Here is a 25,821-nt window from a genome sequence, read left to right as displayed (position 1 = left end):
AAAAATCATATAGGTATATATATAACGGATTTCTACAGCTATTGCCGTCTCTCCATCCCCAATTTCCATTCTTTCCTATCAAAAACCTCGCCTTCATCTAAGCTTCTCACGGTCATCGTCTGATTGATGTCACTCCGCCAACTCCTTCTGGACCGTCCTCTCTTTCTTCTTTCCAAAGGCGTCCATTCTAATATCTTTCTGGCCCACCTGTCAACGTTCATACGCTTCACATGTCCAAACCATGTTAGTTGTCTTTTTCTATGTCTCCGCACATGTGTATATCCATTTGCGTCAGCATTCGGATGTCGTCGTTCCTTATTCTTTATAGTTTTGATCGTCCGCAGCTTCTTCTTAAAAATCCATTTCAGTTGCCATAGGTAAGTTTATTTTTATTAGCTTTTCTAACATCCCATATTTCCGAACCGTAGAGAGTTACACTTTGGACTATGCTACTATAAATGCGATTTTTTGTGGATATTTTAATTTATTTATTCCAGAGAAGGGAGTTCAATGTTCTGGTAGTAACCAGAACATTGAACTCCCTTCTCTGGTAGTGTAGGTGGAGGTAGAACAGTAGTTCTACCTTTATTTACTCTTTCTTGTATTCTTTTTCTTGGATCCTTCATTTTCGCTGTTTCCTTTTTTATTAAATATTATTCCAAGATATTTATTAAGGCGCATTCTCAGGACTCGTGTACTTGTACAAACGTGTACTTAGATTTAGGTTTTATACACCCTTTAATTGGACATCCCTGGTTTTCCCCTGTTTTGTTTTGCATTTTGACATTTTTATTTCAGTATTTCAGAATATGGCGATAATTCACAATATTAATAATTCAGAATTGGTAGTAATATATATTTTTCTAATTATTCAACCGAAAATAACATATTTCTTTAAAAACACTAAATTGAATTCTTTTCGGCTTTTCGGATGTTTTAGAATTTATGGATTTATACGAAAATAAGCCCTTCATATGGAGGGCCAAACATAAAGAACATAGAAATCGTATTGCAGTGTACAGTAAAAGAACTTAAAAAGAATCACTAGCAACGACAATTTCGGGACGACCGGTATCCAACGATACGACTATACTGTTTACTTTCCAAGGATTTAAATAATGTTTGTGCTGGCGTACTTGTTGAAATGGACACGTCGTGTGAGCGTCACACTTGCCAATGTTGTTTACAAAGTTGGGACTGGTGGGGATACTTGCCAAGTACGCAAATATTGGCGTACTTGCCAAGTAGACGAGTCGTGAGAGTGCGCCTTAAGATTTTACAATTTCACTCCTTTTATCGTACCTGTGTCGATAAAAAATCATAATTGTAATAGCTAAAAAATCCCTCTTTTCTGTTTTTTAACCAACTAATGACGAATCATTTATTACACCATTTGTTACGAAATGAAACATCTTTCAAAACGCCAAAGGATTGTGAAAAGTGGAATTTTAAATGCCAAAATAAAAAAAAAACGAATTTCAAAGACAAAGTAAAGTTTACAATTGTATTAAGAGAAATATTGCCAAAATATTCATGACAAATTAATACTTCGAAAATCGAAACCGACCTCTTCAAAACGAAAACCAACGAACCTTCGAAAAAAGTCGGCCAGGTTTAAGTGCGTGTGTCGAAATATGAAACCGACGTTGTCCGGAAAATACGGTAAATATTTTTCGATTATCGGCACTTTGGGGCGGCACACATTCGGCCCTCTTTTGTTGGCCGGATGATGGCAACATTCCGGTCGGGCAGATGCTGAGGGCAACGGAGTGGTGCCGCCGCCGCCGCCGACTCGACACGCCGCCATTCATCACGCGCGTCAAAAAGGAGAAAGGCAACAAACAGGGTGGGATTCGGTGCATGTGGTCGATTTCCAGAAGGTGCAAATTGGGGGGCGCGTTTTATAGTTTCGACGACGGAAGGCTCTATTTCCCTATATCCGGGTTGCATTTTTATATCCATCTCATGCTATCGCGAATTTGACATGCCCGACGCTGCATTTTTTTCATCACATCTTTGAATAAAAAGATTAACGAAGGAGTATAATGCTATGCATGTATCGATGCATGGTGGACGGTGTTGGGAACTTAGGGTGGGGATCCTTGGAAATATTTCAAAAACGGTAAGGTTTAAGTGTGATAAACCTTGATCAAATTTGCCTTTATTTCAATCGTAGAATCTAAAAATAGAATAATATACAGGGTGTTCCAGTTAAAAAAAATACAACTAAAATATTTTTTACTTATTTGGGACTATATTATGTACTGTATCTTGTCAAAATATTTTTAAATTGTAGCTCTAATAGTACTTCAACGAACCCAAAACTTACAATTTGTACAAATCTAATCGTTTAGCTACAATACTCTGTGTCGTATGTGGTGAACAACCCTGTATAAGACAGTTTAAAATGGTACAGTAAAATTGGTGTCTGGGAGTTATTTGACATGAGAAATTTGATTTTGATATACATGTATGTTTAACTGTGTCGAAGATCGAAGAGTAATAACTTTTCGTCCGAACCTGTATATAACTAGTGAGTGAAGAAATATACATTTCCGTGAATTTTTACGTAAAAAATGTCTCTTCATAAAAATCACTACGAGCAACCGTTCTCAAGATATTTAGTATGGAAATAGGCAATACATGTCATTATTGACAAAAAATAAACACGTTGAGTAGATAGTTATTTGACTGAAACAATAAATTTGCGTAATTTGTATTTTTTTAAATTAATTATAAATTTTTCTGCCAAAAATGATGATAAAACAGTTTCTGTTGAACTTTTGGCACAAAAACATTTCAAATTTATGATATCAGTCTAATAACTATTTGGTCAACATGTTTAAATTTATGACAATGTTGATAGGTATTGATAAATTCGATTCCAATAAATATCTCGAAAACCATTACTCGTAGCGATTTTTACGTAAAAAACGTCGTAAATGTATATTTTTTTACTCAGTACTTTTATACAGGTACGGACGAAAAGTTGTTATCTACTATTCAAACCAGTTAAAAATATGTATGTGGCGCTCTCTATAAGTAGGAGCCCTATGTAGGAGCCATATTGACATCAAAATCAAATTTCTCATGTTAAAAAAACCACCACCAATCGACACCGATTTTCATCCAAATATTACTTCATAAATTATTTGGAAAAAATCGAATTAAAAATGAAACTTATATCTCCGAACCGAAGCATTGTAGGACATAAGTTTATACGATTTTTTTTACTAATTTTTATCTGCAGAATATACTGCCGAAGTTTCCGGAATATACAGTTCGCACCACCCTGTATAATATACACATACGTAAACCAATCATTTATGACATTCACTGAAAATTAACTAATAATATTTTTTTCTTGCATTTTTGCTTTTATTGACTAGGTACTTGTCAAAGATTGCATGTCAAAGAATTTAGATACGTCAATTTGACATACCTGTTTCAGTAGTGTATCGGATGTGTTATTATCTGTGTTATAATAACGAAATATTAATTTAAAGAAATCGGATTAATCATTACATTACCTAATTTCATTGAAATATATTTTTTTACTTCTGTATAATGCGGATACAATATTTCGTCTCTATAAACCTGGATAAAAAAGGAAAACTAGCGTGACCAATTTCAAGATCAATAACCAGTTTCGTTTAGGGTCAATTTTAGTCAGGCTTTCCTTAATGCGGGAAAATAGTCCACAGTGTACCGAAAAGTTTAAAAATAGAATTTAGGAGATATAAGATAATGAAATGTTATTTTTATTTTTTCTATGTTGGTATATTAATAAGAGTACATATTTTCATATTTAATATCATCAGAATAACAATGTAATATTTTATGAAATTGTAGTGATATTATAATAAAGTTATAATAGATATAGCTCATATGCCGGGTCCAGACCACGGTGACAAAAAGTAAACACGATTTTGAGACAAAAACAAGACAAACTTGTCACAAACAATGGAGACTTCTGACAAGACAATCTTGAGACAAATTGTCCACACCGCAATGACAAAAGTACAACAAAGTCAAAAGTTTAGTTGTTGCGAATGAGTTTTATTAACCATGTGTGATTTCACTGGTATCCTACTGTTGGGGGCAGCACACGCCATCCACACTGCGCCGACAACTACTGTCGCAAAATATGCGAACAAAACATAGACACTTTGATTTTTACCGACTCGAGACGGGACATTGAAAAGTCTCCGAATTTTGAAAGAAAACAAAAATGACACAAAAATGTCGCAGAAATGTATTGGATTTGTCACAACTTTGTCGTAAAAGATGAATGTTTCGGTCTTGTCACTGTTTTGTCTGCTTGATCTGGACCCGGCATTATAAAAGGATACTTTTTGGGCAGTTTTTAAAAATCTAAACATTCCTGATTATTTTTCTTAATATTGCTCTATCGTTGAAATTCCATTGACATGGTGTAAAAAATCAATATGGTGATCTCGACCGTTCCCGATAGTGACCGAATAAAATATAAAAATGAATGAAGATTTTGGAGTTTTCTTGACAAGCAATAGCCGAAAATCTAATAACATAACTTTCATCCCGTTAATATCCCGACATACAAACTGTCACCACTCTGTAAGCTGTTTAAATAAAATCAGAAATATAAATTGTGTATTGTTTTATATTGTCCTTCAAATAATTTTATATCCAGCCGAGGACCAAACTATATTCCGAAATACCATATCAAGTAAATTGTGTTCTCTATGAAAGGACCTTTATGCTATACGATAATCGTAAAATTCTCGTTAGATTTTACGATTCATAAATGATAAAAGTACTACAATATGTTTCTTTTATAAGATTTGGACTAACTTTCATTCGCGTTCGAGTATACCAATCTCCATTACATAGAAAAACTTAATAAAATAGAAGTTGATGTAATCATTATTAGTTAATCTATTATACAGGGTGGCGTCTCTCATAGGCCGCGGAAGCTCCGAGGAGAACGGTAGTTTATATCGAAATGAAATTTTGGCAGCATATTATGTAGGTTTACTGAAAGTATTTTATAAAAACATATAGAATTATACAGGATGTTCCCAAAAAAAGTTACACATCAAAGTTGTATTTTTTTGTAATCGAACACCAACTATATATTAATTGATTTTTGGATTCTAGGAAAAAAATAAAGGTGAATTTTATTAAAGAAGCATATATCTACCTAAAATCTAAGGATTTTGACATATTTCACATTTTGTGAAAATGAAGAGTAATTTTAAATTTTGATAACAGCTCCTAAATTTTAGTTGACCTTATAGTATAGCCTGATATTTAATTACAGTAACCATTGTATGTTAAACCAAATTGAAATTTGACCCGAAAAGTTATACAGAGTGAGACAAAATTAATATGGAACATTAGTCACTTTTAAAAGCAAGTTACTACTTTATTTTAAATAGAACACCCAGTATATTTTTCCGGTGTTCAATTCGGAATTTATATATCTTCAAAATATTATTAAGGTTGCCTACCCCTCAAACGAAGATTTTCCTAGATATTTTAATTTTTATGATTTTGCGTCAGTAGATCTTTATTATTTAAAAAAAATCTAGTGTGGCTGTGTGATATACCTTTTGTTAATTTAACAAAAATTAAAGATTGTTGAGTAAAATACTCAACGGCAGTAAAAAGATACACGTTTAAAACATATTTTAATTATTACAGAATTAAAACTAGATATAAACCTATAATTATGTGATAAAATTAGCTGGATGAAGTCAAATGCTCAAAATACTTCCTTTCCTGTTAACTGCATAAAATTATTGTCTTTTCAAAAGGATCTTTTCATTTTAAAAGGTATATGTGGAGTTCTACCTCAAAAAGCAACTATGTACAATAATTTCTCTCATGTTGTCGACAATAGTTGGTTGAGTTTTGTAAACACTGTCTTTAACATATCCCCATAAAAACCCAGACTAGATAAAATCAGGAGCATTTAAGTATTCTATTAATTGGTGAATACACACTGCATTCACAAACTAATAGAATCACATCAATACTCTCTGATGTAGGATAAGTTTGCATTTTCGGCAAATTTCTGACAATTTTTTTTGTTTTAACTGACACAAAATAATTGTTAAAGGTAGACTAATTGGACAGTTATGTTGAAGTAACGTCAGACATATCACAGCCACCTAGATTTTATCAAATAATAAAGATCTACTCAGATCAAATCATGTAAATGAAAATATCTAATAAAAATTTTGTTTGAGGGGTTTAACTTGTTTGAGGGGTAGGCAACCTTAACAGTATTTTGAAGAGACATGAATTCTCCATTGAATATCGAAATAATATATTGGGTGTTCCATCTAAAATAAAAGAGTAACATGCTTTTAAAGGTGACCAATGTTCAATATGAATTTTGTCTCACCCTGTATAACTTTTTGGATCAAGTTTTAATTTGATTTGAAGTACAATAGTTAATTTAACTACCTATTAGGGTATACCGGGGAAATTCCAATTTAGGTAGCTTTTATTGTAAATTGTAATTTAAACATTGTTCTTTATTTCTAGAAAATGTTAAATATGCCAAAAACCTTAAATTTTAGTCATATACTTCTCTTATAAAACTCAACTTTATTTTTCTCCCAGAATCTGAAAATCAATTAATATGTAGGGTGTTCCATTACAAAAAACACAACTTTGATATGTAACTTTTTTTGGGGACACCCTGTAGAACTCTCTATATTTTTATAAAATGCTCTGAATTAACCTACATATGCTCACAAAATTTCATTTCAATACAAATTGTCGTTCTTCTTGGAGCCTCCGCGGCGTATGAGTGGCACCACCCTGTATTTATGACCATTTTCAAAAAGAGACTAGAAATATTAACCTCAATAATGGCTACAGTATCCATAATTTTTAGCATCTGACAATAGAAATATTGAATATTTTACTTATTTATAGGACTAAAGTTTCATACTCACTATGCACTGATACCACTCATCAATGCGTCGATTTGGTGCGCCAATGCGTCGATGCGATGGTTTGTGCGGCTTAGGTATTTTCAGTATAAATGCCTTTGATTTTTTTTACAAAAAAACACAATTTATCTGATTATTTTTATCAAGACTAGTAAAGACTAGCATTTGAGATTATTCAGATCGTAATCTAAAATCACAGTGATTTGTTGGTACCAACAAATGTCACGTCAATGTCGTAGTGAAATCATCTCTTCCTTCACCTTTGCTCTGCTTTAACCAATCTTAACTGCTGTTACTTAGCTCACACTACCAAAGCTGGAAGAGAAGACACTTGTACTTGTTAAGAAAACAAAATATTAAACGGATATCATAAGGAAACTACAGGTCGCATAACGCTCAATGGAACGAAATACGCTATAGTGGATACGACAAAAGACCCAGGTAATTAATGTGATCCACAGAATCAAATCCCAAATTAAGAGACCTAGAAGAAGACCGAACTTGAGGCTAAAAACATAGTGGCGCGACGAGGAGAGCGGTGAGCAAGCAGCGCGATATCGCGTCGATTGAGCCTCGAGGTGCTAAAACATATATAATAATTAGAGCGGCGAGGAATAGCGAGGTACTTGCAATTTTATTAGTTTCATTTGCTTATTTATTATTTAAAATGTTAACAGCAGTTAAAATTCTGGACAGTAGTGTCGCAAACATTTGGTTTATTCGAAACCAACAAACGAAAAGATGTAGTGTACATGAAATTTATACACTACAACATGAAATTTTCAAAACCCGTAGAGATAACCTATCTAAAATATACCGGTTATGGTGATTACTATCTTTTTGTCCAATCAAAACTCTCTTACAAACACTAAATCTATTAATTTTTGGAAATCCATCGTTTTCTACAGCGCGACAAAGCGACGAAAACAAAATAATTTGAATCGATCTCGCCGCTCGATCTAACCGCTCCGCTTTACTATGTTCACGCGTACTTATCTTCACGGGTTTGTTTTGGATGCGACACGACGTTGCGCTGCTTGCTCGCCGCTCTCCTCGTCGCTCCACTATGTTCTCAGCCTTAGGCTGAGATTATAGTGGAGCAGCGAGGATAGAGGGTAGCGACGAGGAAACAGGATAGCGGCGCGGTAAACGGCGAGGATAGCGTCACAAAACTTATAGTAAAAGCGGAGAGGATAGAGCAAAAATTTTGCGATATATTTTCCAGTAGCAATTCGACAATGGTCCGATTAAGTAATCGAAAGCGAAAGCTCTTACTTACCGACAATACGGCTGCTAAATTTTGTATTTTGCATAATTATTCCCAGCAAAAAAGAATTAGGAGATGGTCTGTTCATCCCGCTAATAGAGGTCGAAGAGAAAACGGAGAGTTTAGTCGTCTTCATTTTAAATTTAGACTATATGAGGAAAAGTTCAGACAGTACTTTAGAATGTCCATTGAAAGCTTTGATCGCATTTTAGAAATGGTTTCCTCCAAAATTCAGCCATGATGAATAAAACCCTTCGTTGATACACTAAACCAATCAGTACTTCTGCCATGGTGAACGTCCAGGAGATAACAAAAACAAATGTATTTCCTCGGCCTTTCTATACCTCAGGTGGCTACGAACTTATACGAATGTTGACGATCCCTCCTGACCGCGATCCTCGACGCTATTAAAAACAAACATGTTTGGGGAAATTAAAATGTCTAAAATGCGATCAAAGCTTTCAATGGACATTCTAAAGTACTGTCTGAACTTTTCCTCATATAGTCGCAATTTAAAATAAAGACGACTAAACTCTCCGTTTTCGCTTCGATCTCTATTAGCGGGATGAACTAATCTGATCTTCTAATTCTTCTTTGCTGGGAATAATTATGCAAGATACAAAATTTAGCAGCCGTATTTTCGCTAAGTAAGAGCTTTCGCTTTCGATTACTTAGTCGGACCATTGTCGAATTGCTACTGGAAAATATGTCGCACAATTTTTGCTCTATCCTCTCCGCTTTTACTATAAGTTTTGCGACGCTAGCCTCGCCGTTTACCGCGCCGCTATCTTTCCTCGCCGCTCCACTATAATCTCAGCCTAAATAGTGGGGCGACGAGGATAGCGACTTTGATAGCGGCGAGCAAGCAGCGCGATGCCGCGTCGATCGAGCCTCGAGGTGCTAAAACATAGTAGAGCGGCTAGGAATAGCGAGATACTTGTGCAAATTTATTATTTTCATATGCTTATTGATAATTTAAAATGTCAACAGTGGCTAAAATACTGGGCAGTAGTGTTGCAAACATTTGGTTAGACGAAGTTTTCAAAAACCCGAGAAAGTATGGCAAGTTTTATAACCTTTACGAAAATTTGTTACCACTTCATCTCATAACTTATCTAAAATGTACCGGTTATGGTGATTACAATCTTTCTAATCCCATAAAATCTCTCTTACAAATACTAATTCTATTAATTTTTGAGAATCTATCATTTCCTACAGTGCGACAGAGCGAGGAAAACAAAATTATTTGAATCGATCTCGCCGCTCGATCTAACCGCTGGAGCAGATCGCTTTACTATGCTCGCAGTTCGCACGTACTTGTCTTCACAGGTTTGTTTTGGACGCGATGACGCGCTGCTTTCTCGCCGCTATCCTCGTCGCTCCACTATGTTCTTAGCCTGAGATGGAACCATGATATTAGGAAATTAGCAAAGATAACTTGGGCTCGCATAGCCAGCAATAGACATCAATGGGCCTAACTACAAAGAGAGTATCTAAATATGTGAGGGATACACCATAATTAGAAATGGTTGAATAAGCTGAAAATGATGATAATAATGACACACTTAAAACTAATAAACCTAACACTAATAAAAATATCCTTACTTAACAAACTTTATCGAGTGTTTAGTTCCAGTCACGCAATATTAAAAATTTAATAGTTTTTTTCAATTAATTTTCATGTCAACTTTGTAAATCGTTAATCAAACATAAAGAATAATGAGCTATAAATTTATATTTCCTCTCTACATTGAAATACTTTCTTATCAGTTTTAATTATTTACTGAGTCAAATTAACTGGCTTTGAGAATATAAACAACATTATAAATTGCATTACGATGATAAATAAACGGATTGTTCCTAGAGAAATAGGCTACAAACTTTTTATAAATGATTACTTTTTAATATTCTCTTTGATCTCTGGTAGTTAATATTCAATTAAAATATTTTGTTTCATATTTTTTAAAGGCATGTTTTCATTTAGATATTGCCAAAATTAGCTGACATCGCTGATTTTTTGGAATTGGTGGATTAGAAATTGTAATGTGCGACGGCCCGACCTTGTCGCCAATCAGAGAATCCAGCCTGGCTGAAATCTAGAGAAAAGAGATAGAGTTATATCTAATAATAAAGCTTTTTTTATATTGTCAATCACGTCGCAAACATTAATACTTTTGTAACGCTTATAACTTCAATTTTTCGGTAGTATTTTTCGTTTCCAACGTTGGATTTTGTTGCGGCAGGTTTCAAAGCATGTCCTATAGCAAATAGGCACGGTATCATTTTAAAATTTATGATGCTAAGGCACCTTCTAAAAGTCTAAAGATATTCTAATGCCAAGGTAGCGGCTATCGGCTTTTAAAGTACCTAATGTTGTCATTGTATTTTACAATAGGAAAATGCAAATTTACCCAAGAAACGGCTAAGTAACAGCTTCATACTTAAAAATAATGTGGAACCCGGATAAAGGAACAATAGGTCGAAAAAGGTCTTTAATCTGACGTTGAGAACGGTACTTGTCTTTTTTATTTGCTTAAGTACCTCTAATCCAGTGTAAACTAGCCATTGTTTGCAATGTTTCTTCTAGTTTTCCTAAAAAAAATGTTTACTTAAACACACTGGGAGACAATTCAAATGTAGGAAATGGAGCACAATATAGCTACCAGAAAGATATCACAATTCCATCCAAAAACTATCATTATTCTATCGTTCGCTTTGAATAAAAAGAATAAGGACGGTGTATAATGCCCGTAATATCGTTTATAACGTAATATCGTTTATAATGATAATTCATCATAATGCTTTGGAGAATCGATATCATATATAGGTCCCCATCCTTGACAGTTCTGTTTGACGTTTCAATTGAAACATTTGAATTTGAATTAAATGCTGTGTAAAATTTTATGAATTTTGATACTAAACATTAACCGTTTTTTATTAAAAATATTTAAAATATTTTGAGGAAAAAACTGCCTGTCAAAAAACGTTGTATAGCCTAAACGTCAAATTTAGTGATTACCACAGCCACTGTGACATAAAAAGAAATTGTACGAATGTCATATTATATTGATCATAGGTATCATGAAATTGACCGATTAAAAAATAATCAAAATAGTACAGGGTGGCGCCTCTCATATGACGGCGAAGTGTAGGCTCCAAGAAGAACGGTAATTTATATCGAAATGAAATTTTGGGATTTTTATAAAATGCTCTAGATTAACCTACATATGGGTTAATTTAGAGCATTTTATAAAAATATATAGAGTTCTACAGGGTGTCCCTAAAAAAAGTAACGTATCAAAGTTGTTTTTTTTTATAATAAAACACCCTATATATTATTGATTTTCAGATTCTAGAAAAAAATAAAGGTGAATTTCATTAAAGAAGTATATGCCTAAAATGTAAGGATTTTGACATATTTCACATTTTGTGAAAATGAAGAATACATTTTAAATTTCAATAACAGCTACCTAAATTCTAATTCACCTTGTATAGCCTGATATTTAGATGAAATAACCATTGTATGTTAAACCAAATTAAAATTTGACCCGAAAATTTATACACGGTGAGACAAAATGAATATTGAACATTGGTCACTTTAAAAGCAAGTTACTTCTTTATTTTAAATCGAACATCCATTATATTATTCCGTCATTCAATGGAAACTTCATCTATCTTCATAATATTATTAAGGTTGCCTACCCCTCAGACAAAAGATTTCCTAGATATTTCCATTTTTATGATTTTGCGTCAGTAAATTTTTATGATTTGATGAAATCTAGGTGGCTGTAATATAATTTAGCTTTTGTTAATTTAACAAAAAAAAACAAACTTAAAAAACAGTAAATATTAGTGATGGGAAAAACCGATTAATTTCGATAATCGAGTACTCGAGTTTCAAGCGATTTCAATAATCGAGCGAAATCTCGCTTGTATTAAAAATACGGTTTTTCGCCCGTCGCTTGTACTTGCAACAAAATTCCGGTATCGGTATCGTCTTTTACAAGACCGGTTTCGGTACCGGTACCGTAAGACCGATTTTGGTACCGATACCGGAAGATCGATTGCGATCGATACAGGAAAATATAGATTCATGATAATATGAAAATCAAAAAACCTAATGTATAAAACGGTTTCTGTACCGGTTTTTGTGCAAAGCTGATTGTGTTCTCCTACTCTAGGTACCGTATGATCGAACAAAAAAAACTGCGTTAGCGATGGCTATGAAGTGAAGATCGCTGTCATTTTTTATATGTAAAAAAAATCATCAAAGATGTTCGAACTGAGCACCTCCTTGTTGAATACACAATAAACATTTTTTGCGCACAGAGTTACAACACTGATAAAAAAGATAGACTTGAACTAAAGTCGTCATCGTTCTTGAAAAAAAAAATTTAGTGGCAAGAGAATTTATTTTAGCGTAAAAGAAAATATTTTGCCTGAAGAAAAACTCTCTTAACTCAAGAAAACTGGTTCTCTTGAAAAATTCGAAAATTTCTCTTGAATCTATTTTCATTCAACCAAGTGCAATTTACTTTGTTTTAAGATAATAAGAAAAATACGCTAGGAAGTACTTCATTCAAGAAACATGACCATTTTCCAATAGCTAAATACTCTTTTGATGAAAAATAATAACGACACGCAAAGACGATGACCAAGGACGGTATATACAATCAGTCGGCAGTCCGATCAGTCCATGATCAGTCGTACGTCGCATTTCATAGGTCGCACATCATAGTACGCACGGGTTTTGTTGCTTGGAATTTTCCACTTGGAATTTTGCATATAATTTGCTTTTTAAACGAATATCGTATAACAAATTAGTGATCGTTATTAACATGCATTTGTCATTTTTTATGGACAAATTTTAGGATATATGGATTCTTTAAAGGAGTTTCTGAAAAAATGGAAATTAGAGCATTTATTTGCTATATTTGAAGATAAGAGACATTTATCTAATGCACCTGTTTAGATAATGCATGCGTGACTATAGACAGAATAAGAATATAGGTAGTTCAATTCAAAATGTGACCAAAGCTTATAATTTTAATAATTTATTTGCTTTACTTTGATTAATCGTAACATTTTTTTGTAATTTGTAGAGTGATGAACCACCCCAAAAAATACCAAGGAGTGAAGAAGCAGAAATAACTACTATCGAGGAAAATAATATCACTTTACTTACTACAGACCAGGAAAACCTAAATTTATCAGAAAATAATATACCTCGTAATATGCCTGTATATATAGACTTCTCTTAGATCAAAATAAATTTTAGTTCAGTCAATAGTATTCGCTATTGGTTTAAGAATAGTGTCTTTTTAATCAAGAAATGTCCCTTTTCAATCGAGAATTTTTGCATCAATCAAAGAGACTACTGTTCTTGTAGCAAGAACTTCTTTGCATGTTAATTTTGGGTCAAGAGTGAAATACTTAGGACAGATAGATTCTTCTATTCTCTAAAGTAATTTTTTAAAGCTTATGAAAAGATAGTTAATGCTTTGGGCAAAGAAACGTCGTTCTTGGTCCTATTGAAAAGCGCCAATCTTTTGGGTCAAAGTCATATTCATTTCGACTGAGAGATCCTTTTTTTCAGTGAACGATTTATTAGGCAAACTGGTGTTACAGTTGTTTTGGAAAGTCCAAAAGTTGCCTAGTAGCCTTATTCTTTCCTTATATATATAAGGTCTTTTAATTTCCCCCATAAAAAAGTCGAAAAGAGTTAAATCTCAGGACCTAGCAGACCAAGATATGGGACCCCTTGTTCCAATCCAATTCTCTCTAAATTCTCCATTTAATAGTGTAATCCTGTTTTAATTGCAAATGGTAATACTAATATAAAATGTTGATTTACCTTTTTAAAAGTCTTTAATTATGCTGATAAATAATAATACAGAATATTAAATAGTGATAAAAAATAATTAGGCAGCTAGGCCAACACAAAATCAATGCCCGCTTCGATACAATGATAAAAAACCTAATATTTCTCTCATTCTTAGAAATAAATACACATAACTTATATCGTTGGAAAGGGTTAAACGCTAGCATTTTTTAAGTTCATAACCAACTATGATTTCCATTTAAAAAATTATGTTTTTTATTATTTCTGAAAAAAAGAGCATGTACAGAAAAGAACTGACTACGTCACTGGAGTGTGCTTAAAAAAGTGCCTTAAGAACGTTTCTTCAGAATTGTATTATTCCGCGAAATACAAAAGTTATGTGCAATTTTCCAAATGGTAAAAAAATCAAAAAGACCCCGTATCTCGGTTGGCAGTGAAAATACCAACAGGCGGTTTACGCCATTTAACGTTTCTCAGAAATCGAGCCCATGACATCTATGTCGGTTTTGCTCTATCTAGTCAGGAAATAGGTTTTCTCTGTTAAAACAGACCAATTTCAACCACCCTGTACACTCAGATGCAAAAAAATATTGCTGTCCACTACAATGGAGAGCGCTGCCATGAATATATTGAATAGGAGAGGCGCTAAGACACTAATACACATAATATAGATCTAATACTCATCTCTAACAGAAAGGACTAAGAAAATCCGGAGAAAATCAAAAATTCTCGCACGAACAATGGCTTTAGCTACGATCGTCAGTTTGTGGCCAATTTGTTTCATTCAATCCTATTTCTACGGTTTAATCTCGCCTAGTATTAGTGAAATGCGATAGGGCGCCTGCCGCGTACACCGTGTGCCGTTTACAAGCATAAAATATCCCATAAAACTACCCATAAAACGTCTAGGTGGTCCCTGTGTCTCGCGCTCCGTTGAATCGGTGATCGACCCGAAAGACGGCGGCGAAAGGCATAAAGATCACTATTTCTGTTAAAAGGCAGTCTCGCAGATCAGGTAGATGCAGATTTGTTAAGGCGAAACGCGCTGTTTAGTCAAAGCAGATACGAGGAACGAGGCCAGATGGTGAAGTAGTTCTACGATATACCGGGTGTAGTAAGGTAAATGGTCCAATTAAAATGACCATTTAAATACTGAAATTAAAAATTATATTAAAGACAACAAGATATTTGTAATGGTGATAAAGCAAAGCAAGAACTTCCATTAACATACAAACTGGATAAATTTTTCTCACATTTATGTCAGCATGAAAAAAAAATAATCGAGAACTACACCCCACAGTCAATCCGTTTGCCAAAAATCAGCTTTAAACGTCAAGCAGTTTAAGCAGACTCAATGGTCATATTTTATAAAACACCCTGTATACATTTTTAAAAAATCTTAAAATATGTAAAACAACAAAATAAAATATACGTGTTTAAGAGTTTTCCGAAAAACTCACCGGTTTTTAAATAAAAAATATTCTAATATTTGAGGGTGGTTTCACCCCCTTAGAATTCGAGTTTCGAAAAATCCCCTCTTATCAAACCTCTACACCCTAAAGTCAATCCGTTTTCCAAAAATCAGCTTTTTACGTCAAGCGCTTTAAGCAGGATCGTGATTAATCAATGACCAGATTTTTTGAAACACCCTGTATACATTTTTAAAAAATCTTAAAATACGTAAAAAACAAAATAAAATATACGTGTTTAAGCGTTTCTTTCGGAAACTTTTTTTAAATAAAAAATATGTTATTATTATTTGAAACCGTTTTTTAAATAAAAAATATTGTAATATTTGAGAGGTGGTTTCACCCTCTTGGAACTGGAATTTCGAAAAATCCCATCTTATCGAACCTCTACACCCTAGAATCAACCTGTATGCCAAAATTGAGCTTCTTACGTTGAGTGGTTTGAGCAGGATCGTGATTAATCAGTGTGTCAGTCACTTAAGGATTTTATATATTAGTATAGATTAGTTTAGATGATTTATTACAAAAAAAAAACAATTTCCGGATCCGGGGCTGTTTTTCGGAACCGGGAATTTCGGTACCGCGCTTCTTAGGAACCGGGAATTCCCGTTTTTTTTCGGTACTGACTAATTTTTGTTCCATGGTGATTGTTTTGGTTTCATCAGTTCATCAATCACAAAGCAAGGGATGGTTTTTCAAAGTAAAATGGATAAAAAATTGAGATTTTTAATGGAAATAATATCAAATTATTAAGTAATTAATCAGTCATGAGAAAATTAACATGAACAGAAGTAAAGAAATATAGGAAAGATAAATTTCACATCAAACAACATAAACCAACTTAACTGAATTTGAAACAATTACCTAAAGATGCAAATGCCTACAATAACAACATAACACAAAAATATATAACTAATACATTCAGCATTATTCTACTAAATAATAAAATAGCATATTGTTATGATTTTTATGAGTACCTTGTTTATATAGTGTATTGTTATGATTAACAAATTATGGTTTATGTATTATGTCAGATTGTATTATTCATAATGCATGGTTTTTATGACAGAGGCGATAGAATGTTACGGGAGATAAGATTGGGAGTGAGGCGTCCGCAGCAGTCAGTCGGTACCGTGCGCTCGCACGATATACATATTTGTGTCGTAATCTTAAGTACTAAAATGTAATAAAGAAGTTATGAGGGAAATCCAGTGTTTTATTTGAAAATACAAGATCTATTGTTACAATATTTAAACTTCAATAATTATTGCTAATAAACATTATAGAAACTTCAAAATAACTTTAGAAGTAAGAACAGTAGAGATAGCATCACTACATATTTAGAAAAGTTTGATTTCGACCGTTAGATAGTATCAAAAGCCTTTCGCACGTAACAAAAAATATGTTTTTAATTATTATTACCGAGTCCCGAAAGTACCGAAAGAACCGGGAATTAATAATTTCGAGTCCCGTTTCTTTAATGAGTCAAATGAACCGGGAATTTCCTGTACTTTCGGTACCAGAGTTTGGTTCCAATCGATCCATAATTAATTAAAAATGGGATGATTTTTTCGCCATTGATAATGGGTTCTCACATAGGTCCCGAGTTACGACGCTCCAAGATCAAAAAGTCCACGTTACAACTTTTCCTGACGCTTCCTGACTGGCGTCCCGTCCCGGTCCTGTCACGGCCTTCAGTTTTACTCCCATCAAGCGTAAAGAATTTTTTTTTTCTTATTTCTTTTTTTGGGTCAACTTTCGTTTAGCTGATATCAGTTATTAGAAAAAAATTTGTCTTTAAAAAGCTACTGTGAACCACGGAAAACACAAATTTTCCTGCGGAAATGCGTAATTTCCAAATTTCGCACTTTATAATAACTGAAATCTGCTATAAAAAAATACATTTTGCGTTTTATTTTTTAAAATTTTTCTGAACATATAAACACAAAAATTTTCCTGCGGAAATAAGCTGTTTTCATTTTCTAAGGAAATTTATTAGACTTTAGAATAGCTGAAATCAGTTATATAAAAAATAAATATATTTTTGCCTTTTAGAAGCATTCACGAATTGAGGAAAATAAAAATTTTCCTGTGGGAATAAACTGTATCCATTTTCTGAGGAAATTTAATAGACTTTAGAATAGCTGAAATCAGTTATATAAAAAATAAATATATATTTTTGCCTTTTAGAAGCGTTTACAGACTCAGGAAAATAAAAAATTTCCTGCGGAAATGCTTGATTTTCATTTTCCATTTGTTGCTTATTATATTATCGGGTCTTGTAAAGTATAAGTACCCACGAATTTAGCAATTTTTTTTGGCAGAAAGTCCTATGCTTATAGAACAGTTTAAAAGAAAAAAATCCTTGGATGAAGCAGTTTTGAACAAAAAAAATCATTTAAAAGTGTCTAAAATGCTAACCAATCTAATAAAAAATCTAATAATATTTTTACAAAATCACAGTTAATTATTAAAATATAAAAACCACAGCTTAACACCCTCCACAAAGAAATCCTAACCAATCTAATATTTCTGCAAAATCACAGTTAATTATTAAAATATAAAAGAAAACTGCATGATCCAATGATTTTTTGTTTTGAATCAGCCCTATTTACGTAAAGCTTTAATAAAAAACAAGAATAAGTGTAACATTCCGAGGTACTTATAATTTACAAGAACCTATATTATCTATTCTACAAGAATTGTTATTTCTCCGAAAGATGTTTTACCCCACCCAGCACCCCTATTCGCTCCCGGGTCCCGTAAGCTTCTAAACTGAAAAATGTATGAAAAACAAAGTGCACAAAATGACATTGACACATTTCCTCAGGAATTTTTTTGTATTTGTATACGTAAAGGCTCGTATAAAACAAATATAAGTTCATTTTTCATGTAACTGATTTCGGCTATTCTAAAGTATTTTTTTTATGTAAAATAAAAATAAAAAATTTCCGCAGGCACTTTTTTGTGTTTTTATGTTTAGAAAAATGTCTAAAACACACCCTGAAGACTACTTTTAATGTAACAGATTTCGGTTTGGTTAAAGTCCGAAAAATGAAGATGAGGCATTTCCGCAGGAAAATTTTTGTCTATTTGTACTCCTAACGCCGGCGCCTTCTAGAACGCATAATATACATATAAAGTCATTTTTTATATAACAGATTTTAGCTAAACGAAAGTTGAGAGTTGAGTCCTTTTTTTAATCCAATTATTTTTTTTAGTGTTAACCTCGGTGTTAATTAATAAACTATTATCTTTCGTATACTTTGCATCAAAAATTGGTCGTTATTGGTTAAAAATGGTAAAAATAATAGTTCATCCAGGTGACTCAAATATTGATATACTTAGGGAGAATTAAAAAATAACTCATTTATTATAGACAAATTAAAATCAAAGACTAACACCAAAATATAATTTTACCGATAAAATATTCCCATATACTTAAAGTTGTATGTATAATTTTTACTGATGATATCAATTACCACTGATCGACGGGTACTGCCATGTAATAATTTTTGCGCCTCTTAAAAAATTCCAAAATAATCTACACGTTTAACAATTTACGATTATAAATTACGATAAAACAATAATTACACTCCCAAGGTGTAACTTTAAAGGATAATCGATGCGTACAAAGATAACCCCAACCTTAACTTAAGGAGTTATTGCTCATTATTACTCTTTACCATTTCGCCAGAGCCACAAAAACACATCTACCCACTCATTTGCCATAATTATACGATTCTTATCAGATTAGAACATAACCGGTACCATGTAAGAACATAAAGTAAAATCTCAAGTAAAATACAAAAATTTACGTGGAATATTAAAAACAATAAAAATTACCATAAAATAATTAGGTCCCTACAAACTGTTCGGAATTTCTTTTGATGATTATACGATTATTGAAAACAAAAATATTAAACATGCTCATTGCACGTTAACCATTAAAAACCTACTAAAAAATGCAATATATTTTTACTGTTGTCAGGTCGACAATACAAAAAGTTATTGCTGTTTAAAACAATTATAGAGATCTGGATATGAATATCCTCTAATGAGGGAATAATAGTCACGGGAATATTCATCGTTGCAACCGAGGTTGGAACCAAAATTTGGTACAGTTTTCAAAAATATTGCAATTAGCAAGTGTGTCTCCTACACGATGGGGTGAACGTTTGTTCCAACGCTGGACGCAAGCTTGGCACTTCTTCTTCTTCTTTCTCAGCCTGGTTCCATCCAGTGTTGGATATAGGCCTCTTCTAGGTTTTTCCATGCTTCGCGATCTGTAGCCAATCTCATCCATTGTCTTCCCGCCACTGCCCTGACGTCATCGACCCATCTCATTTTTGGTCGGCCCACACTTCTTGTTGTTCCCCCCCTAGGTCTACATTAGGATGACTTTTTGGGGCTATCTGGATCCTGTCTTGCCACATGTCCTATCCATTGCCACTTCAGACTTTCCACTCTTTTAACAACATCTATTAATTTTGTTTTTTGACGTATGTAGGTGTTGCGTTTTTTTCCCTAATGATTTTGGGCACTAATGATTTTTGGTTGATGGGCACCTTTTTATCCTTGAAAATATCGCTCATATTTCCAAATGCTACCCATGCCAAATGGATCCTGGGTTTGCTCTCCGTATTTTGGTTATCCTTCTCATAAGATCATTTCTTATCATCTTATTAAGTATGTATAATAACTTAGTTTCTATTAAATGATCCGTTTAAAATATAAAGAACTTTTTTCAAAAATATTTACTAAATTTAGTGGTATGTACATTAATTAGGCTACTATTACCCTATCAAATTTCTTTGTGAGTTTATTTTGTCAAAAAATTTGGCAGTGTAATACTTGTAATATTGTGTAATTTTATAAAATATTGTAAATAACACTGGCAATTTTTTCATAAAATACCTATCTTCTATCTTTTATAAAAGATCTTTGACAAAGATATTTTGTAGTGTAATACCCTCCTTAAACTAAAATAGATTTAAAAGCAATAAAACGCAAAGGCGTTTAATGTAAAATGCAGTTTTTTGTGCTATCTATTCTGCTATGCCATAGAACCTGATGTTAATGTGAATGAAATGCATATTTTTGAAATTTAAAACTTGCTGGAATTAGGCTACTATTAGGCCAGTATTACACTATCAATTTTATTTGTCAAAGATTTTATTTTATCAAAGAATTTGAGAGTGTAATATGTGCGATTTTATAAAATATTGTATATTAACAATGTCAAATTTGTCATCAAATATTTTTTATAAAAGATCTTTGATAAAGAAATTTGACAGTGTTAGGCGGGAATTACACTATAAAATTTCTTTATCAAAGATTTTATTTAAAAGCTATTTTATCAAGAATTTGATAAGTGTAATAAGTGTCATTTCAAATTTTTCTTAAAATATATTTTATAAAAGATCTTTGAGAAAGAAATTTTATAGTGTAATAGTGGCCTTTTTGTCAAATATCTTTTATAAAAGATATTTTAAGTAAAATTTGAGGATGTTTCAAAGATTTTATTTAAAAGCTATTTTATGAAGGCTTTGATAGTGTAACGTGATTTTATAAAATATTGTAGGTATATTAACACTATCAAATTTTTCTTAAAATATCTTTTATAAAAGATCTTTGACAAAGAAATTTTATAGTGTAATAGTGGCTTTAATATACAATATTTTATAAAATCACACATATTACACTGTCAAATTCTTCATAAAACATCTTTTAAATAAAATTTATCACAAAGAAATTTGATTTAAAAAAAAAGTGTAATAGTGGCCAGGTAAAAGCCCAACGCTGCTTATAAAAAATAATATACCTACATATAATTTAGCAACGAATATATTGTATACCGAATACCGAATTGTAGACCTAGTATTTAAACTAGATGGATAGTAGGTATATGTATAAACAAACACATATTCGTAGCATTTTAGTAGAAGTATGATTTTTCATAAAAATAACCAGACTAGATATTGGATAGTTTGTATACTCTCCTAATAAGCTTTTTACGATCGAAAAAAAGAGCGTCCAGTTGGCGTAGAAATGACGATCGATGACATTCCCCATATAATTTTACATATAAAATGACAGTCATCTTCATTTCATAGCCATCGCTGACGCCGTTTTTTTTTATCATATTGTATAAATCTGACCAACCAGAAAATCCCTGATAGTGACAGTAGTGTCTGTCATTTTAATTCACAGGCGAATCGTATTTTCTGTCATCTTTGGATGTCGTCTGTCGAAATTTTCACTGACTCGTTGGAGAGAATTTATAAACTAGGCAGAACAAGTAAGTAAAAATTTAACATAATATAACTCATAGCCCATAGGTACTTTAACCTACTCATAAAAATGAGAAATAATACTACCTACTAGGTAGTTTAGAGATATTTTGATAAAATTCGTCAGCTTAAAGATCAAATAAATTCATTATCAACTGATAATATTGCTAGGTATTAATTTATTAATCCTGGACAAACAAGGGCTAATGATAATAATAATTAAGAAGCATAAACAAAAAGTTACTCATTAAGATTAAACAGGTACTATATTTACCTATAATCTCTAATGAAATTTAGATTATTTTCCACCTATCTTAAAATAAGAAATTAATATTTAGAACAAAAAAAAAATACCCTTTACTTGTTTTAAAAGTAGGCAGGTATACTAAAAATTGTTGATAAATAAACCTGATATACCGCAGACACCTGATAGAATGGTTTTGTATTTTGTATAAAAGGGTACTTTTTGACACAAAAACTCACCGTTTTGAGGTTTCACGAGCACATCTGCATTAGGAATGCCCCTCAATTCCATATCTTTTCTGACTAGTTCGCAACTGGCAGGATTTGCAAATGCAGTTTCGGCGACAAACATCACGAAAAACAAAACAACACTCTGCAACCGGCACATTTTAACTCGACCACTAACAATTCTGTTCATCACAGCCATTATTTTACAAGTTAAATACGATCTACACTTGTATTGAGACGTTTATTGTTATTTATTATTATGCATCACGATACTCACGACTCCTGTAAGTTAAGGCACAACATCCGCACCGATCGCCGAACAACTCGAAATACGGAATTCTGACAACTCACGGATGGGTACAATGCCCACTCTATCAATTCAAAAATGTGTAGTTCGACTCAACGCGCAATCGCACCTGCGGGGAATGTAGCGTCTTATCTCTCTCTGTTACGGGAAAATCTATCGCTATCGCCATCGCCGATTGCAATGCGCGAGTTAAACCACGCCTATCACCACATGTTTATCGGCGGGATTGCCGTAGTGCATTAAATGTACAAGATCTGCCACATAATTCGCAAATAAAAATTAGTCAGAATCAAAGAATCAGTTGTTTATCAAATAAATTCTATTAAATAATTTATAGTAATTATGGCTTATAAATATAAAGAAATACAAACATATACAGGACGTAACATAAATTATTACGAAAAACATGGAGATTTCTTTTTCAAAGATAAAAGGGGTGTTTCATATAAAATTAATCAATTTAACGTTTTTATAAAAAGTAAAAAGTTATTTATAGAGGGTGAGCCAAAATCATAATAGTCAATTTTAATATACAGGGTGGTCCGAACTGTATTAGAAATATTACCGGAAAATTAGAAGGCATATTCAGCATATTCTGCAGATAAAAATAAGTAAAAAAGTTCGAGATACAGGTTGTAGAAGTTTTATTTTTATTTCTATTTTTTTCAAATAATTTCTGAAGTAGGTAACGTCAATATTTGGATGAAAATTGGCATACCTATAGGAGCTTTTTGACATGATAATTTTTTATAAAGGGGGCCTTTCAACAGATCTTTTTCTTATACATCTGAATGCACTCTTTGTTGTAAATGTAGAGATGTACTGATTTCATTTTTACAAATGACATCAAATAATGCCCCCTCCCCCGCCCCTTGGCAACAGGTGTGGAAACCTCGCTGGCCATTATACTGCTCCACAGGGTCTATTTTTCATCTGGTCGGGCCCTAAGGCCCAACCAAAAATTTGGGCCCTCTTTTCCAATAAAATTCAAAAATTCTCTTGTTAGTTTGGGTTAAAAAAATAAAACAATTATTTTTATTTTTATTTTTTTAATAATTTTTAAAAATAAATAAACATTATTATATTCAACAAAATAAATAATAAAAAAAAACGATTAATTCTAATTTTAAAAAATAAATATTTTTTTTTAACAAAACCGAGAACAAAAGTTAGGCACCTAAACAAAATTTCTAATAGTAAATTGACAAAATAAAAAAACCTCTCTTTTAGTGAACAAAAAACAAAGTAAACAATAGCAATAAATAATAAATACACAAGTAAATATAATTAAAAAAAAATGAAAATATTTATATAACAAAACTTAAACAAACTCTCCCACATAGGACGAAGTGTTATTTTTAGATTGGGGAATCGCCGATAAATAATTTTAAAAAATGCATTAATTATATCAATCTAGAGCTTATTTTATTTTATTCTATTTTCCTTATCAGAGGTAACTGTTTTTTTTCTCTGCTATGTAAATTTACATTTGAAATTATGAATATTTTACAACCTTTAACGGGCCCCCCAGACCACCGGCCCCATGGGCCTTATGGTAAAAGAGGCCCTGCTGCTCCACCATTTTCAATCCATCTTCCGGTGAAATGGTTTGACTGTTTATATTACATTTGTATTATTTTTTATTATTTTATTGTAATTGATCTTCCCCACGTTAATGTTAAGTTTTAAAGCTTGCATCAATATTGTAACGACGAATAAATTAAATGTTTAAAAAAAACAGAGCCGGACTTGAAATTAGTTTAAATAAATTGTGTTTAAATGCCTGAAACAAACAAATATCAAGTGTTGCATATCATTGTACTCAGGAGACCGAATTCTTTCAAAACCTGAAATAAAAAATGCAGATCCGTATTTGAAAAATTTATGTTGGCTTGTGTATCTCACAAATTATCAGCTAATTTGAAAATCTAAAAATACTCAGATAGCCCTGATAAAGTGGCTATGAGAATGTGCAATTAGTTTTTTGATATTCTAAAAAGTAACGACAGGAAAAAGTCCGTTTTTTTTTTAAATAACTCAGCAATCTTTGAACTTTTTAAAAATTTTTTTGATGGCATCATGGTGAACATCCCAAAGCGCAACTTTGTCCCAATTTAATCATCTTATACGTATATATTACGGTTTCCGAGATACTAATGCTCGTACCCCGAATTTGTAGCTCCCTGTATATGATACCATTTCCATGATTATATGCTACTCATAGAGAAATATAAAATAAAATGCTGCTGTTCTTTTATTTATATTTTTAAATACAACTATTTTTATGATTTTTTATCAAACTGTATATAAATATATCAACTTTAATTCATAAGTCCGTTTTTTATAAATTCTAGTATTTGGCCTATTATACAGCGTTAGTCGAAGGGTTTATTTACCTTAACTTTAAAACAACCTGTGCAATATAGCAGCCAAGGGAGGCAATATAAAGTATTTTTTCTGTTTTTATACTTGATTATTACAGATGTTTTCTTTAATATCTTTAGTTCTGTCATCGTTAGTAATATTTATTAAAACCAGGACTGTGTTGTTACTTTTTAACGTTTTCTTAATTTAGCATAGATAGATTACAGATATTTTAATTCTGTAAACTTTGGTATAGTGCAAGAATCAGTGCCAGACTTAGACATCCAGGGCCCCTAGGCACTTGACATTTGCCCCCCCCCCCCATGTCATAGCCAATTTGGAGCTTATATATAAAAGTTGCGCGCTACTCATTGCCTGGGGCCCCTAGGCTGGCTGGGCCCCTAGGCAGGTCTAGGCGGAAATCCGGCCCTGGCAAGAATGGTTACGAATGGTAAACTAATAGGATTGCTAATCCTCATAAGACGTACGTTCGCCTCTTCCCGCGCTTCAGCTGACAGTTGTGGCGTCATTGTAGTCCTTGTCAAGATAGTGTGTATTATTGGTTGCCTATGGTAAACTAATAAAAATAACAGCTGAGAAACTTTAAGTTAATTAGGTATTTTGTCGGTTTTAAATGTGAAAAGGGTGTTTTTAAAGTTTTTAGAGCTATAGAGTTTATAAATACCTTCGTTTTGTGTTGTGAATTGTGATTAAATGCTTGCTAAGTGCCTACTATATTGTTTATTAATTATTTTAAAGCAAAATATGGAAGTGTTCTAAAAGAATGCCTGCAAAAGGTGATGCTGGGAGCTGCTGTTCTTAAAAATGCATTATGTGAATATTTAATAGGATTTAAACAGT

At 32.5% G+C, this 25,821-nt stretch overlaps 1 protein-coding gene across 1 annotated transcript in view; it reads right to left on the bottom strand.

Annotated features, from left to right (window-relative positions):
- The window catches only part of LOC115878112 (glypican-6), a 372,496-nt gene extending 349,831 nt beyond the window's left edge, over positions 1-22,665 (bottom strand). Inside the window, exon 1 of the mRNA XM_030894481.1 lies at positions 22,302-22,665. Coding sequence (XP_030750341.1) covers positions 22,302-22,488 — 187 coding nt within the window. The 5' untranslated portion in view covers positions 22,489-22,665. The remainder of the gene's footprint in view (positions 1-22,301) is intronic.
- Between the last annotated feature and the right edge of the window lie 3,156 nt (positions 22,666-25,821).

The sequence above is a fragment of the Sitophilus oryzae genome, unplaced genomic scaffold, assembly GCF_002938485.1.
Source record: "Sitophilus oryzae breed Bouriz unplaced genomic scaffold, Soryzae_2.0 scaffold_1500_pilon_pilon, whole genome shotgun sequence".
In the NCBI taxonomy this organism is placed as follows: Eukaryota; Metazoa; Arthropoda; class Insecta; order Coleoptera; family Curculionidae; genus Sitophilus; species Sitophilus oryzae.
This window is presented reverse-complemented; position numbering and strand designations above follow the sequence as displayed.